The 17,568-nt window shown below is 38.4% G+C and overlaps 2 protein-coding genes across 2 annotated transcripts; both read left to right on the top strand.

Moving 5' to 3' along the window:
* The first annotated feature begins 3,308 nt into the window (after window positions 1-3,308).
* tpbg1b (trophoblast glycoprotein 1b) lies at window positions 3,309-6,836 on the top strand. The gene is made up of 2 exons (XM_079485554.1): window positions 3,309-3,764; window positions 4,070-6,836. The coding sequence occupies exons 1-2, from the start codon at window positions 3,499-3,501 to the stop codon at window positions 4,917-4,919; spliced, it is 1,116 nt and encodes a 371-aa protein (XP_079341680.1). The 5' UTR covers window positions 3,309-3,498; the 3' UTR covers window positions 4,920-6,836.
* Window positions 6,837-13,314: 6,478 nt separating this feature from the next.
* Window positions 13,315-17,510, top strand: LOC306910423 (uncharacterized protein). The gene is made up of 5 exons (XM_079484998.1): window positions 13,315-13,453; window positions 13,531-13,583; window positions 13,672-15,393; window positions 15,475-15,621; window positions 16,029-17,510. Exons 1-4 carry the CDS (start codon window positions 13,431-13,433, stop codon window positions 15,618-15,620), a joined length of 1,944 nt encoding a protein of 647 aa, XP_079341124.1. The 5' UTR covers window positions 13,315-13,430; the 3' UTR covers window position 15,621; window positions 16,029-17,510.
* The last annotated feature ends 58 nt before the right edge of the window (window positions 17,511-17,568 follow it).

Below are 17,568 nucleotides of genomic sequence, written 5' to 3'. Positions count from 1 at the left end.
AGGCTAGCACTCGAAAATGTACTGTTAATTGCTAAGCAAGGTCTCGTTTGCATTGTATATTTAAGAAGCATCCTTTGCAACAAAATGCCACCTGGTTAGCTATTATTATATTACATAGATCACTTTTCATACCAACGTGAAATTCACAACCTATTTGTTTTACTTCTGTAATGTGATGCTGAAAATGAAGGACATTCGATTTTATCCACCAGGGACTGAATGCATCATGACAATGGTGCAATACCAGAATAGAGCTATGGCTGGTGGTCCTGCTGAATATGTCAACAAGTCATCACATTTAAATTAATTGCGTTTTATTCACATGCAATGATGAATCATAAATAATTAGACCAAAAGTATCTTTTAAATTAAAATGATTCATGTTTATTTCATGTTGAACGCATTGTTAGCCAAATACAGAAACTATTGTTTAAACTGTCAAAAATGTGTAGTGTTAACAGATTTTGCTTTGACGGGAAATATCAAATGAAATGCTGTCATAAGTACTGTTGGTTTTATTTATTATATGATGTAAATGTGTGTTCCAAAGGTCAAGGGTTTGTGTAATATTTATGAAGAGACACGCAGACGGGGGTACATAAAAAGCAAATAACTGTTTAAATTGATAATAGTTACTGAAATCTACAACATTGCTCCTCATCTCTGCCAAATTATGTTAAAGATCGCTTTTTCTCATTTAGTTTCAAACTATACCATAATCCGGACACAAACTCTGTTACCATGGCTCCTGTGGCTGAATCAGATCCTTCCATTGTTAACACTCAAACAGAAAAATCGCTGGGCCCATTACTTTCCACATTTTGCTTTTTCTCTTTCACACTCTCTCCCTCTTTGGAATTATTGCCAAGATCAGCAGGTAGCCAAGTATCTTAAGCTCTTTGGAGACGCTCACTAAAGATCTTCAGATGGGCTGGTGTGTGTGATGAGTGTGGCCCCTGCTGGTACCGGCTAAAGCTGATCAGACTAGAGAGACGCTGTGAAAAATCATTGGATTTCACTAACATTCTTACCTACTGGTTTCCTGTCTTCAAAGAAATGAAGTGGTGGATCAGAAGCAACTGTTTCTGTGTTTTCATTGCATCCTATAAGTCTTTGAAAACGGATAACATTCCACATGTATTGTAAAATATTTATTAGTTCCCTGGTGGATTTTATTTGGTATGATATATACAAAGAAACAGCTGTTTCGAAACTACACCAGTATGCCACGAGCTAGCTTGAGAGAAAATATTGGTATGCATGGTATATTATTGATATTTATATTCTCACATTACTCTTTACATGTCATTTAAATCCAGCCAGTTCTTACAAAGTAAATCCCAAAAGTGTGATTCCACTTGCCATGAGAAAAGAGTCCAAGTGATGTATTAAAATTATTGTACCAGTCAATATGATTTGCAATAACTGCTTTTTCAATAAACATTATAGCCAGCCATGCCAGGTTGTAATAAATGGATTATCGGATTATAACAAAGTTATGAGACCGTTGTTAGAGTTTAACTGGTTGATGTAGTTGAGGAGGGAGGGTACAACCTAAAATAATCCCTATTTTAAGGCATTATCTTATTTTGTAGTTTAGTGAGGGAAGTTATTTATGTATTATGCATATTAGAATCCACTTTTAATAGGAGACTTCTCATTTCTGCCCGTTTTAAACTTTTCGTAGTGTTTACAATAAAAATGGTTAAATGCTATAATCAAATTCATTACGTTGACGTCACGGAATTGCAAACAAATTGTCATCGTTTTTAATATTATTTCCAGTTCCATTATTATAGATTATTGTTTATAAACTAGTGCGTTCTTTCTTATTTTGGCTTGTTAACGCGTTCACCTCTGTAAACTGCATGCATGCGTTTATTAAGAAAGTCTGATCCTCCTGGTTGTATTTAACAGTTGGCATTGTTAGTTCTTTTTTTCTTTAGCTCTTGTTAATAATCAAACATTTGTAAGTGCATATCTTGATAGCAAGTTTTAAAACCATCTTTGTAATGGTGTATTTTGCCTTCTAAGGGACTGACACCATCTTGAATAGATGCAGTGTATGCTCTCTTTCACGTGTGGTTGACTTTGATGAGGCAGAATGTGTTGCATGTCCAACCATTAATATTGTTAGAGCACATTTAACAACAGAGGAAAAGATTTGTGAAAACTTACTTTTTTCTTGTTTACCCTGACTTGCATCCAAATAATAACTACTGCAATATAAGAGACTAACTGCATCATCTGTCTTGAACTAAAAACATGTACGCTACATCTGTTAAAATGATTAGTATTTACCCATCCACTTTATTTTAAGTTTCCTTCTTTTGACCCGTTAATAAAAACTCCACCATGTCGATGTTTAGCTAAAGGCTAAATTCATCCATCAAATATCAATGAAAACACAAAATCATCTTAATATGCATTTGTGTATGAATCAGTTACCAGACTGAATCTGCCAATAACAACATCGTTTATGAATGTATTCAATGTTGATTATTGATATCAATAAAATATTGATTTAAATAAAGCCAAGTTTTTTTTCTTTATTGGGAGGATTGTATGTAATAAACGTTTTCATCTTGCCAGAAAAGGGAATATGATTCTACATCTTATTTAGACGTGGCATATCAAGTCTGGTCAAAAAATGTTTGTGCCATTGTGTCTTCATTTATTTTCGCGCGCTTCTTTGAAGGGTTGCCCTGGAAACCTTTAATCCCTCTGGACCGGCAAAAGAGCGACGTGTTGAATTCAATGTTTATTGTCCCCAACACTTCTACAGACCCCCGCCGAGTTCAAAGGCCGTGGGATGTATGATAAATGTTTCAAACTCTGACCTACAAATACATAGTAGCTACTGTTTACTCTTCCATAGAACACTACAAAGTCATCATTATCACTATTCTGGCATAAAGGATTATACAGATTGTAATTTGTTTTTATAGCAAAACATTCTGAAACTTGTTTTATGAGAGTGAAAGAAATCGCATAATCACATTAAAACATTAGTGTTGAAATAAAAGTCAACTAAATCTGATTCGGGTGGTCTTAATCATGATGGGCTTTAATCACTTTTAATTGAGCCTATTCATCATCGCGATGAGCTGAAGATCTGTATTATGCCGAGATCGGTCTATAAGTGTGAAGTCTATAGTGATCCAGAGAGGAGGGGAGAGGTGCTAGTCCTGGCTCCTCCCAACTGATTGTTAAGAGCCGGAATGGTTCTGTTTCATTGTTTGAGGAGCGGATCAAACGCCCTACGCCGAGCACCTCCTATTCTCATTGAAATAAAGTGTCTGCCTCCCACACATGGAGTTTCTGTGATGCAAAGAAGTCAGGCGCACAGCGACAGGGCTGAAGAACGCGCCGGGTTGTTGGAAAGACACTTTGGAGATACACGAACCCCGAACTATTACAGCAGCTAAATAAGGGAGATGAATTAAAAGTGGCGTTGTTCCGTGAGATCTACGCGATACCTTTCAGAGTTTTTTAACCATGATTTGCTCTGGACTCTTTGCGGTTGTCTTTGGGTTGCTGTGCGCCGTGCGTTTCGCGGGGGCATCGCCGTGTCCGTCCGGGTGCGAATGTTCGGAAGCCGCGCTGACGGTCAAATGTGTTTCTAAAGATCTGCGGGACATACCGACTGGCATCCCGGGATACACGAGAAACCTCTTTATAACTGGTAACCTCATCAGTCATATTGGGCCGGAGTCCTTCCAGGGACTGGATAATGTGACAAATTTGTCGCTATCTAATAACAGGTAATCCCATTTGCTTTACTTCATGTTATATTCCCATTTATGTAAAACTACCTCAGTTAAATTTGTGTGCTTGCAAACAATTAGCATAGTTTACGCCAAATATGTTGAGTGGAAGTATTGTTATGAAAATATGAGGACATGGTGAATGGAGATCAAAACTTTTTCAAATCTTGTGAAGGGCTTTCTCAGTTTTTCTGGTTTTTGGAAGCTTATAGATAGAAGATGCATTCCTGCATTTTATTTTGAAATGAGATAAAAGAGACATTCTATATCACCAATTATTTTTTTCATGTGTTTGTTTTCAGGATCTCAGAGGTAAAATCTCACACATTTTCTAGCATGCAAAGCCTCAGATCGCTGGACCTAAGCAACAACCAGCTGGCCCTCATCCATCCTGAGGCATTCACTGTCCAGAGCAGCATGCTGAGGGAGCTCAACCTCAGTCGGGCTCTCTACAACCACTCTTCTGTCATAGATTTAGCCACCTCCCTTTGCTGGAGCAGCTTGGGTGATCTGCTAGTGCTGGACCTTTCCAGTAATGGCCTTGTCTACTTGCCCCCTGGCATCTTTTCCCATCTTGTCAGCTTGCAACGTCTTCAGCTCACAAACAACTCCATAGTGGCTATCCATAACGGGACTTTCACAGGGTTGGATCATCTTCAGGAACTTGATCTAACGCATAATGCTCTTAGAACCTTGCGCGACGAGGCTCTTAAAGAGCTCGAACACTTGCGTATGGTGAGAATTCACTTGGCAGAAAACCCATTTACTTGCATTTGCGACATCGAGCCATTTGCTGCATGGCTGAACGCCTCACATGCACATGTAGTGGATGCAGAGCGCCTTGCTTGTGTTTTCCCCACGGAACTGCAGAACACATCGCTGCTGATGGTGGGCGAGCTGGAGTTGGGTTGTCACCGGGCTGGAGAGACCGACAATCTGGCATTGCAAACTTCTTATGTGTTCCTGGGTATCGTACTGGGATTTGTTGGTCTCATGTTTCTTTTTGTGCTCTACCTGAACCGCAAAGGTATTAAGAAACGGATCTATGAAATGCGTGATGCCTGCCGAGAGGTTTGGGAAGGGTATCATTACCGATATGAGATTGACTCTGATCCTAGGCTCTCACAGATCTCCACAACAGCTGATGTGTGAAGCTTTTCCCAAACCAAGCTCATGACACAAACTTGCTTTCTATTGCATATATATGTGGAATATGTACACTTATGTTCCAGGCATGTAGACGTATTTTAATAGTCCCATATATACTTTGTCGCATTTTCGTGCAAAGCATGTACTGCCTGTTAAGTCTTGTTTGGGCCTTCATAACAAGCACACCTCCCCCTCAAATTCAGATTTGTCCCCGGGAGGCGTTTGCTCTTCAATTATTATTGGATACTTGATGATTAGCCCAATAAAGGGGAGATGCCATAAAATAAGCCCGACTACCACCAACAAAACCCCCACCGCTCTCTATTGTCTTGGAATGTGGCCCACAACCTTTTTGGTTCAACTTAAGTGCCTTGTTTATAAGATTTAGGGGGCTGACCAGCTTCAAAGAGGGGCCACTTCGATGTACATTTATACTATAGTGTTTGTGAAGTTCTGGGAACTGTTGTATTGCATGCTTGTGCAGCCCTGTCTTTATGGAAGCATATGAAGTTCTAGAGTTGGACAGACTTAGCAGCCTTCTATGGTCCTCTCTGTCCTTCTAGCCACAGGGAGTCTGAGAAGAATGTGCCGGATTTTCTCTCCAAAAGCATTCCAGCATGAGGATAACCTCCTCCAAGCTCTAGAAGGAGAGTCTTTTGGAAAAAAAAGAGCGTCAGTTTGCTGAAATATCTGGCGCTTTTTCATTCAGGAGAGACGGTTTGCTTTGTTTTTATTCCGTTCATTTTTATTGTCAGGATGATGAGAACCAGCCCTCAAGAGGGCCGCAGAGCGAGACCCCTCCTTCTTAGAGACTGCAGAGAGGCTGCTAGCTCTTTGAAGACTCAGCCTGGCTCAGTTCCTCATATGTTCCCCAGCTTTTTCTGTTTAAAGGACTTTACAGTGATAAGATACAGATGAAACTGGGGCCGTTGTGCAGAAGGCGACTCTGTTTGCTCTTTTTGAGTCTTGCTTTCAAATGTATGAGAACGAAAAGTCTTTGTGTTGTCGACTTTGGTTGTGTCTGGTGCTCAAGACCATGGTTTTATACTGCAGAGGTTTGGCAAAATGTACAATTTGCCATAGTAAAAAAACTCTGCTTGTAATAATAAAAACATACCTGATTAATTGCTTGGTAGGATATTTGTTAAGAGAGCATTTAGACTGTCTTCCATTGTGTTTTATAGCACTATAACACTAGTATAATTCATTAATAGTCAGATTAACCTTTACCACGAAGGAGGCATGGAAAGCTTGTAAATAAAATGCCAAAAGCAAAATGTTTACTCCTTAATTTATCAGGTATCCACTCCAGTGGAAAGCAACATACTTCAATGGATCTGTCATGCATCAATTTTCAATGTCAAAGTCATCAATTTTCTTCAGAGCAGAATTTTTGTTGCATGCTAATAAATAAAGATTAGTAGAATTTAACAATTGAAATGATGTATGTGGCTTGAGAGGAAATCCTTGTGGTTTCTTTCAGCAATTTCTTATTTTCTGGAGTTTTGTCCCATGTTAACGGTACAGCTTTTTTTTTCACTTTGCAATATAAATTATTTACCACCTCTCCTTATTTTAAGTTTTCAGGCTAAATATAAGCTCTGTCAAAAATGCTTGTGGCGTAATGGTGAAAAAGCGGGAGTGCAACACAAGATGTAAACATTGGAAGCTTTAACATGATTTTACAATATCTCACTGTAAAAGAGAAAACATGTGAACTAGCAGCTGTGGCATCCAAACTTCATCCCCGTTTCAGAATATGCCTACTCCTCTACAATAATATGCATAATGATTGCATGTCCGAATCCTCATATTCAAGAAGCAATGGGTAAAAAATACCTTGATGGTCTGCTTTTCTGATTTTATGCCTTGGATTGACATTATGCTGTGCTACCAAATAAAAAAACTAAGCCAAGCGACTTTCAATGCAAGCAGTACTGTATATGTACTCTGAAGTTTACTGTGTATGGTTAAATTGTGAGTACTTTGAGGACATCAAGTATTTTCACTGTTGATATTAGTATGTCATAGGTTAACAAATATACGAGTGACGGCACTGACACATTTTTTGATGTTTAGAGCGAGTTATTTTCAGTTAAGACAGCTCAAACATTCAATTTAGTCAGGGACTATGCCTTAAGACTGTGAAACTGGGCAAAAGTCACATAAGAACAACACAATTTCTATTCTATTGTAAAAAATTATTGGTGGTCATGGCACAGCTCAAACTCTGTACCTTACAAATGTTTCCTCATCTGTAAGTTGCTTTGGAAAAAAGCGTCTGCTAAATGTAAATGTCAAATGTATCGTCAAACTTTGTTGCACACATGTTAGTATCAATGATGATGGTGAACATGGAAAATGAGAACAGAGAAACTGACGGGTAAGTACCTAGTGTTTTCAACAGGTCCCTGTGCAATGGAGCATGATGGGCTTGTTAAAATCCAAAAACAAATGTGCCCTATTAGTTACGAATTTATGGTCGTCCTTAGGCCTCAAGACATAAAAAAATTATATGTACCTAGCATCATTGTGTCGGACACCACTGTGCCAGAGAACGTCACTGAAGATTAATGTAATCTCTTCTCTGCCTCACAGCAAGCCTACAGGAAAGACAAACTTTCAAGCATACTGTCCGTTTAACTACAACAAAGGCATTCAAGTTCAAATGACCGCTTGCTGTTCATGAGACCCACTTGTTTTTAAACTTGTTACTTGTTTGTTCTCTTTTATATTATTATTTTTTCTTGGTGGCCGTGCTGTGCGCTTTTCCTATTAAACCCAAAGTGCTTTAGGAATTGTACTGACAAATGCTTGCTCTTTTGTCATTTTATTTGACAGAGTTATAATGTTTGCTGGTTGGGCGGCATTATGGAGCATTTAATAGCTTTCAGAAAATATGCTTTCAAAAATTAACCTCACATCTCTTGGGGACTGAATACATTTAAGACAAACCCACAACGGTCATCAACATGACAACAGGAATTGGCAGCTAAGTTTCTGAAGAGAGGTTTATCTTACTGGCTTTCTCTTTTAACCTCAATCCTGCCTCAAATTTCATTACCCTTTTATTTTAGCACACCTCATTTGGGCTTTTTGTTTGATCAATAAAAGTTAAGGGTTTGTTTGAATCCTTTACTCAATGTATTAAACCCTGTACGAACGAATTATTTTCTTATAGCAGGTATCTGACAGATTTTTTTGATTGGTGAATGATAAAACTGATTAAGAAAGGAGGCATTATGGGGCCAGAATATCATAGAGGCATAAATGTGGGCTCTCCTGACCACCCAGAACACCCTCACAATAAAAATTGAAATGTGATAAAAACATAAATACATTTGACTAGGTGTCGCATATTCAGATGTAAATATAGTTATTGTGGCCAAAATAATTTACAATATTATACCAATATCTACTTAATTATTTAAGAATGAAAAAGTAATGCTATCAGTCAAATTCATCTTTAATTTGGATGTTTTTCTTATCTTTTTGCCCAACAAATCACACTTAAGAAAACTTGTTCAGAACAATCAAGACTTCTGTTGCATTATTCATATTATTTCTATCATGTATTGTGTTAAGACAATTTTTTTACAAAAGTGTCATAACTACAAAGATGTGCAAAGAAATTAAAAAAATTTAACTACAGTGAATGAACGGAACTGTTATTGCATTGCAACATTGACAGTAGCTGAATAGAGGTGTCATGAAAATAACCAAAAATTTCCTAAAATCTTAATGCTCATAAAAAGATTGTTTATTTCTTTAGATTTTTGGTTGAAATATGACTTGTTTTTAACAAGTTTCATAATGTGCTATGCTAAAAGTCAGTAGATCACAACTATTGCTTCCAACCAGTTTGACATTTTCATGGCCTCTCACGCAAACAAATGGGCAAAATTAAAAGTGGGACCCAAATTGAAAACAAATGCATGTAGAACTCGCTGACCTCAACTCCAACAGTACGACAATGCCACTCACAACCCAGACAACAAAAGACACAGCAAAGCTGTTCATCTATGAATGTATTCATAGTGTGTAACCTTAATGTACTAGAGACAGAAATTATATAATTCCTCTGGGGTTCCCCTACCCCTTTACCCAGCTGTGGGTGCTGTTATGTGGGTTTTGTTTCTTGTGTTGTCTCGCTGTCTGTTGGTGTGCCCAACCATCAAGGTTTGGAACAACTTCAAGTTGTGTAGTTCTTGTCATGTTCTCAAAGAGAACAATGCCATTTTTGGGATTGTGACAAATATAGACATTTTTATTTTTCCTCCAGTTTTGTATCTTTTGACAACTCAAATTTGAAATGTCTATATGTAAATCCTTGCCCAATCCACTTTCATTAAGAAAATTGTTCTATCTCAAGCGAGTTACTCTTGGGAGGAAATAAGGGGTAGAAAAGCTCTGTTCTGGAGCAAGATAACTGTGCTTGTCCATTATTATCCCTATGACTTAACTATAAGCATTTGATGTGACTCTGTAGCCAGATATCTATTTCACATGATAAAGTATGAAGGGCCCTCCAACATAACATTCAATCTATTAATGTTTTTTTTGTTCTGTATGTCTATCTCAACGCTGAGCTTCAGTTTACACTCCATTATCTTTAATAATACATTTGAATGAAATGTAAAGATATACATTTTCCAAGTTTTACATTACTTTTGGCCTCAAATGTACATGTTGCACATGCAACAGCTGCTTTTATATGACTGCTAATACAGAAAGATGACTCCTGCCAACATCTGCTATAATAAATGCACGCGTGACCTAAAGACAGAGGTCCAGTATAACTAATGTAGTTTAATAAGGCAAAGAGATGTGGGATGGTTTTACCGAAAGATCCTAGATATAAGAATTTCTTTATCTTGGTAACCAGACCTTTTCTTACAACCGAGCATTAAGCCCATGACAAAAGGTATTGTTTTTACGTAGGCTACATTATTCAAGATGGCCAGATGCCTGAGCAGGAGGGGGTTCTAAGTGTGAAGCCAGTGAAGTCTCCACAGGATTGGCTAAGATATGGAGAACGTCCTAGAAGTCAAAGGGCAGATCATTCCAGGGAAGAGACCATCTGGCTCACTTCTGACTCATAGCAGCTTCTGATGTCAGTGCACCATCAAGTCAGTGAGATGAATGAAAGAATAACTAAGATCAATGAATGGCTCACCAACAAACACACGTAATGTAACATAAAAAATAATGCTTTTGTGTAGTGTTCTGCTTAGCAATGCACACTTCTGAGTGGTGTACAAGCATGCAAGTAAGGTTTCGGCACTGGGCATATTTTGTGTAGTGCACATAGAAATGAAATGCAATGAAGTAACATTTCATTGTTAAAAGTAACTATGAAACGGAAGTTGTTATTGTCTTTTGCCGTGCCATAACGTACATCCGGCTTCTTAAATTTGAAGAAAAGTAGGGCGGGACTTCATGTCAACCTCCTCTTGATTGGATTGTTGTAAGTTGGCCTGATACACCACTGGTACCCATTGGACAGTCAGTATAGTCCTACCTCTTTTTCAGGCATTGCGTCACAAAGAGAAGAGTTGTTGTTTAGAGGTGGAGTTGAGCTTTGTGGTTTTGAGTAAAGATTACAACTGCAAATGAGTTTTACAAAAATAATGATGTACATTATTATAATAATCACTGCAATGCTGTGTTAGAGAATTAATATTATCATTTTAAATTACACAGTGACTTTAAAGCGACACTTTAGAACTTTTGCTCACAGGTTTTAGTATGTTTTAGTATGTAGTATATTTTTAAAACAACTTAAATATGCTAATCTGAATCTGAATCTGAATCTGAATCTGAATCTGAATCTGAATCTGAATCTGAATCTGAATCTGAATCTGAATCTGAATCTGAATCTGAATCTGAATCTGAATCTGAATCTGAATATGAATCTATTTTCATGTTTGCCCCATCGTGGGTTTTTTGTTAATCAAGATTTCTTGCTAGGAACATCGCTGTCTGTGTTTGGGTTCTCTGTCCGCCACCCCTTGACAGATAACATCGCCCACCACTGTGCCTTGTTGTTGTTGTCCTAAATGTTACTTTGTAATGTTTGCATTTTTACTCATTTAAACTCTTTCTATTTATTATATATAGTGACATGGTGCAAAGTGTAAGCTGAATTGATGGGAAAACAATGTTTAGCTGCCGTACTAAGAATCCATACGCGTAATGATGAATAGATTCACACTATCCCTCACAAACGGACACTCTCCTGTATGCTGCTTGCTGAGGATATTCTGCTGACGACGGAGTTTGCCATGTGTGGCGGTGTATTCTTGAAAATTCCTCCATAACGCTTACCGAAACAAAAGCTTCAGCAGTCCCCAGATATGATGGAGTCTACATTTTCAGTATAATGACACTCGTGACTATAAGAATAATCCATTTTAGGTATTTTTATTGTTTCCATGCTACATCATTCTTCACCTTTTTTGTATGGCTGATGATTTTCTTTGATACTAGTCATACTGTGGTCCTATCAAAACAATACTTGATCATGAACTTTGCCTTAACCACTGGCATAGGTTTGGGGCGGGACTACCCTGACCAAAGACAGCTGTGGCGAATGCTCAGGAAACTGTTTAAAAACAGGTAATTATTTTTGCAGTTAAAACGAGTGATGGGGTCCAGGACACTGGGGTCTACACACTGCTTTCAAATCAGGCATTCTTTTAGGGTATTCCATTAAGATTTTCATACATCTAAATAATAACCTTTCCCCTAATGACAGCAGAGTGTATGTGAATGTGCTTATGTGAATATGTGGGTTGCTGTTCAAAAGTAATACATTACTCAGTTCCAACATTCTGGCCGCACTATGGTTGGGGGAATAATGAAGGACAATATATAGGATGAAATGACATGCCAAGGAAAAGTAGGCCAGCGTGACAGATCTTCCCATCGTTTGGAGAAGCTGGAGACAGACGGATGCTTCTCCATCCTGCTGACAGTGGGAGAATGACACTAATGATCTCCATCTATCTAATGTGCATGGGTGGGAATGAGAAATTGTCAGAGCTATGCATGCGCAAGTGCAACTATTAGAGTGGGTTATGCGTTAGGCTGCAGTAATGGCCATCATACCTGTTTAAGGTACATGTTTGTGCCTGAGGTTGATGCAAGCCATGTTTAAGAAAATCATCAAAATAAATTCACAATTTTTGCTAATCATTTTTACGCTCCCTGAACTTACTTATAGACACACTAAATGTTTAAGTAGACTTTTTGACTTTTAAGCTGCTTGGCTATTTATCCCATGGAAAGGGCATGATGGTGAATTACTGACATTTAACATTGGTCACCAGATCACAGAAACACACATGATCAAATGTAACTTTAGAAGAGAAACAAATATGGAGCTTTATTGATTTTTCAGTTGTGGCTGTCATTTTTCAGATATACAGTAAAAGCATGCAACATCCATTTGAAGCTGGTTTTGTGTCGTTGGCTATTGCGGGTGTCCCGTCGGAGACAGCATGATCAAGGGCCATAAATATCAAACATGTGATGTTGATCGGGGCAGTAATATAATCATATTAATACCACACATGAGGAATTTATGAGAAAAAAAGTCACTTGTCAGCCACATTCCCAGCAGGTAAATAACCAGTAGGGGCGATGTGTGGACGAAAAATAAAGATTAAGAACACACAGGACGCGCTTGCTGATTGCTTTGGTATTCACATCTCTTCATTAAAGCTGATCAAACCTCGCCGAATTGCTCACACGTCCCTCACACATATTCAGTTTATCTACAACGTATATGTGTAAACATTACTGTTTTAGCTGCATTTTTTTAGTCTCTGCATTTGCCTTCTACAATGTAGTAGTTCAGTCGTGTCAAGAGCAAGACTATTTCCCAAACATCAACAACGCTTTCATTTGTTTATAAAATCCCACCCCACTATGTTTTCAAACATAATCTTGTTGTAGAAGGAAACTTCTACTATTCTTTGTATTTTTTTGGGACAGAATAGCACATTTGTGTATTTCCTGTTAAAATCATTCTGATAAATTCATAGGAGGCAGTGTTCAGAAATTAAAGGGTAAAATTAATAAACAATGGATATTTAATCCAAATTTGTCAGCAAATGTCTTTATATTCAGTTAAATGCAATTACGAAGAAAGAAATGTGCATGATTTGGGTTTGATTAAAATTTTTGATCTGATCCAACAAACACCAACATTCTACATTCTTGTTGACATTGATCCAGTAAACACCAATGGGGGTTTTACACATTAGTTGAATCAGTGTGAATTAGCCTCTATGCACACAGAGAAACTGCAACTCCTTCCACAGCAAATGCTTCTGCAAAATAGCCTTTCCCGGCATAGCCAAAGTAATAATTGTTAACAGGTGCAAACTAGTTTTCTGTTCACTGATTGGTTTATATTGAAGAGTGCAATCTATAAAAGAGTCCTGATGTGGGTTGCTAATTAGCTATCAGCTAATTTGTTTCTAGGCTGTTTTGGGTGACCTTTCCAAAATGTGCTCTGGATTTTGTCTGCGGTGTGCACAAATTAGTTTTAGCTTAATTTATCATGTTTTTGGGAGATGTTAAATGGCTTTACTTTTTTATTTTGCAGATTTGTCTTTGCCTTGTTTCCTGCTTTTGTAAGTTGTTTGGGGAGTTATGATGGTAAGCCGCCAATCTTTAAACCGACATGTGATTGATATTTGTATCATGCTTTTTGTCTTCAATAATAAATGTTTTTGTTTTAAAATAGGGAACATGCCAACCACTAATACGCAAAGTGTTCCAGCACGTACTTTCCCAGAGATGGGTTCTGAGGTGAAACAAGTTGGACATTTTATTGACCTACCCAACACTCAAGACAACCATGGACATTATGATAGTTATCAAAAAGAGAGACGGTTTGTGGGATCAAGTGTAAAATCAGATTTAAAAGATTGCCAAACTCGCACGGAACGTGACAATCGCGACAATATGATTAAGCCCTTTGCATCCGTTCCAACCTATAATTTGTTAGGTTTTGGTCAACACTCCTCTCAATATGAGTCTAATGCAGCTACTGATGTCTTCAAAAATGTCCAGCCTGTTAGCCAGCTGGCTTATACTTCATCTCAGGGTAGAGCCACCTTGATGGAAACCCCAAAAGTACTTGGCTTTAAGACCTTCAAACCCTCTAAAGATGAATCTAGTTATGAGGCCCTTAAATCCAGAACTGCTGGATCTAGCAAGATCTTTGCAGTGCAGGCCCCTAAACATGCATATGACCATGTAATGTTTAAGCCTCAAGTTTCCGTAGGTGCACTTGTAGGAGACCTGAAGCAGGCCCCATCCAATTCCATCTTCAGGCAATTTTCAAAACCCCGTGGCACTTCTCAAAGAAGCCATATAGCAGCCGGTAGCACGTTTGGTCCAATCCTAATCGGAGCAGCTTTGCATTCAAAGAATAAGCCTAGAAAACCCACTCATGGTGGGCTTGCACATCCAGAGGCCAAGCCTTCGGTTGTTAGCTCTGGGCCAATTGTCATGTTACAGGGTCATGGAAGTTCTCAAGGTCTTGGGAGTACACTTCCAAATTCTGTTAAACCACTTAGATCTGCCAGTAATGTTGACTTCAATCAATATGTGACCCATCAATCCAGTCAGACCTTGAAAGTTGGTGACCGACATAGTAAGTTATGGAATGCACCACTTTACAATTCAATGAGACAAAACAGTGCTGGCCCTAAGCCCCCAAAGCGGTCTGGAAGTGACTGTAGAGATGATGAAAGTGCTGATGGAGGCAAATCAGTCCCTCACTCTGAGTCTCGTGATGATTTCCAGCACCTTAGAAAATTTCAGAAAATGTACAATACTCTGCATAATGTGGGAAAATCCTCAATTGCCAGTTCTGGGGAGATTCGTATGATGTCAAGTCCTGCTAATGTCCGAAACCGAATGCACTCCATTAAGCTACAAGTTCCTTCAAAACCAAATGCTATCTCTGCAGAGCATAGGGCAACATTTCCATCCACTCGGACTGCTCTTCAATACCAATCTTATGACGCTTACCTAAATTCCAGAAATATCCGGCCAACCACTGGCACTTATGCCAGCCCACCCCAGAGTGGTTCTAAAGTCTTCTCCTCTTTTATGGGGACTTCACACAAACCAGGGTTGGCACCCCCAAATGTTTTAAGCGAAACAAGATTCAGTGCTACTAAACCCTCCGTTGCTGACTCGGATGAAATCAATGCAGTACGTGTAAGGCTTAATAAATGGCCCAAAAGCAGCTTTGGTAACCCTCAGAACCAATGGGCTTCTGGTAAAGATGTTGGTACTTTGACTGCCAACAGTGGTGCTCTACAGAGCGTTTTGCCTTCAAGAGACCTAGGTCAGGGGCAAGGTCAAAATGTACATGACATAATCACCATTCCAGATATGTTTGGCAAAGGTGTTATCAGAAGGCTTTCTGCTATTTCCAGCAGCTATAGACCAGGTATGATAAAAAATAACACAGCTAACTCTAATTGCATGTTTTTGTCTTTCAATAAAAAAACGGCTGTTCTTTTTTGGACAGCATCGCAAAACCAAGCTCAGGGAGTGGATTCCGCTACCCCTGGATGTGATGTGACCCGAAATCACCTGTCGGGTGTTGGTCAACAGGGCCCATTTCAAGGAGTGAAATACATGACATCTAGCAGCAGTTCCCAACGCCTGCTATAAAGTAAGTACAACTGGTGTATGTTGTTGCCCAGATCGCTGTGAATTGATATCACTTTGATAACTGTAAATGCTTGCAACCATATGTCTTGTCTCCAAACAATGCATGGCATATGAGTGGTTCACGATATTTATAACTTGTTGAAAATGGCATATTAGCTTGCCGTTTCCTTAACTTGTTCATGCAAAAAATTTAAGCTCAAGGTTGCATTGGAGTTTAGTGGTCCACATAGCTGTACAGTAGGCTAGGTGGCAACTGCAATATAGATTAACCAGATATTCCAGGCATATAAAAAATTTCTTATAAAGAATACAAAGTGCAGAAATTTAGTTTTCAATTCTGAAAATGGCCTACTAAAAGCATGCATGATGCCAGTGAACCACTATTAATAGCCTTTTAAATTCTTGTAGCCATGATTTGGTTTGTCTGGGGAAGCTGATAGTCATCAAGCTCCGGTCTCTGCGAGGACTCTGGGAGGCTGTGACTGATCCCGTGCGCTGCTGTTCCATGATCATTTAAATTGAGGACACAAAGAACTGTCCTGGCAATTTATATCTGTGCTATGTAACGCACCACTCTTTTAAAAAAAGGATATTTCATGTTAATTAACCATACTACTGCAGATTCATTATCTTCATCGCTAATGTGAAGGACATTTGAATCCTGTTGTGTTTTTAAAAGCTACTTAAATGTGTGATGTCTGCTATGCAACAACATGTTTAGTACGTGTGATGTCTGCTATGCCACAACGTTTAGTACTTGTGAACGTCAGCATGTTTTAAATGGAACAGAAGTGTATTTATTTATTCTCACGCATGTCTGCTTTTCCCTACATTGTATTAAACTGCAGTATGCAGCTAAACGTTTCAGACAGTAGTCTTCTATGCGGTGTTGTCTCATCATTACTGTATGTCTTGTGTTTAAGCATTGCTGTGGGGTGGGGGTCAACACTGTTGAGCTTTATTGCAGTTTTTCAGTTTAAAACTAAGTTCACATGCAAAGCCCTCTTAATATGTCAGACATTTTGTTTAAATTAGTGCTTTTAACAGGCTCTAACATTAACTTTCAGCAATGCTTGCTGTTTCAGGCCAGACAGTATGGTATTTGGTGGATTGAAGTGAATTTATTTGAGTAAAGTATATCATGTGTGGAGTTTCATGTGGAATCTCATTTTTGAGGGTTTTTGTATTTTATATGCATAGCCAAAAACCACCCTATAAATGATAGTGAACTTAAATGATTGCCACAAGGTGTGATTTAATTGAATTTTTGCTTGATCTTTTCAATTGTTATACTGTCCCTCCTAAAACTGATATACCTTAACTAAACTACCCATAGCAGACTTTCCAATAATTTGCAGTAATGTTCCAAAGAACTGTGCTTTAACTTGATTCTAGCTCTTAGAATTTTGCTAGTTGTCTGTAAGAATTTGTCCCACACTTTTAGACCTTGGTTTGTCAAGCTCGTTTATTTCTTGAAGGCTATAATATGCACTTTTGGAAAATGTAACATGTTAAGATATTTAATGCAAAACATGCCTGCATATATATGGAAGTAGCGCGACAATTCAACATTGTGATACCAGAGCTGTTGAAAATCAGTTACGACACTCCTAAAGACATCAGTTGGAAGAGTGGCCTGGAAGTAACTTGTCGCGGAGGGCTCCATAGTTCCAAACATTGCACTGAAACAATTCATTTCTGTGTTTCCCAAACACATTCGCTGCTAACTTCGCTGAGATGTATTTTCAGGATGTTCTCAAACTAAAGTGTTTTCCTTAATAAAAATAACTTGTGTGGTTGAACGATTTTCTGTGAAGATTGCTCGTAAAATGAAAGTGTAATCTACCCCCTCCCTGTGTGAGGGATGTAATAAAAGGTCTTCCTAACCGCAATTGGTTGCCTTGTTGGTTTTTCTTTTTTGCGCATCTCACATCAATTTATTAATAAA

This window comes from Barbatula barbatula, assembly GCF_947034865.1.
Source record: "Barbatula barbatula genome assembly, chromosome: 21".
Lineage (NCBI taxonomy): Eukaryota > Metazoa > Chordata > Actinopteri > Cypriniformes > Nemacheilidae > Barbatula > Barbatula barbatula.
Note: the sequence above shows the minus strand (reverse complement) of the source record. Positions and strands in the feature narration are given on the sequence as shown.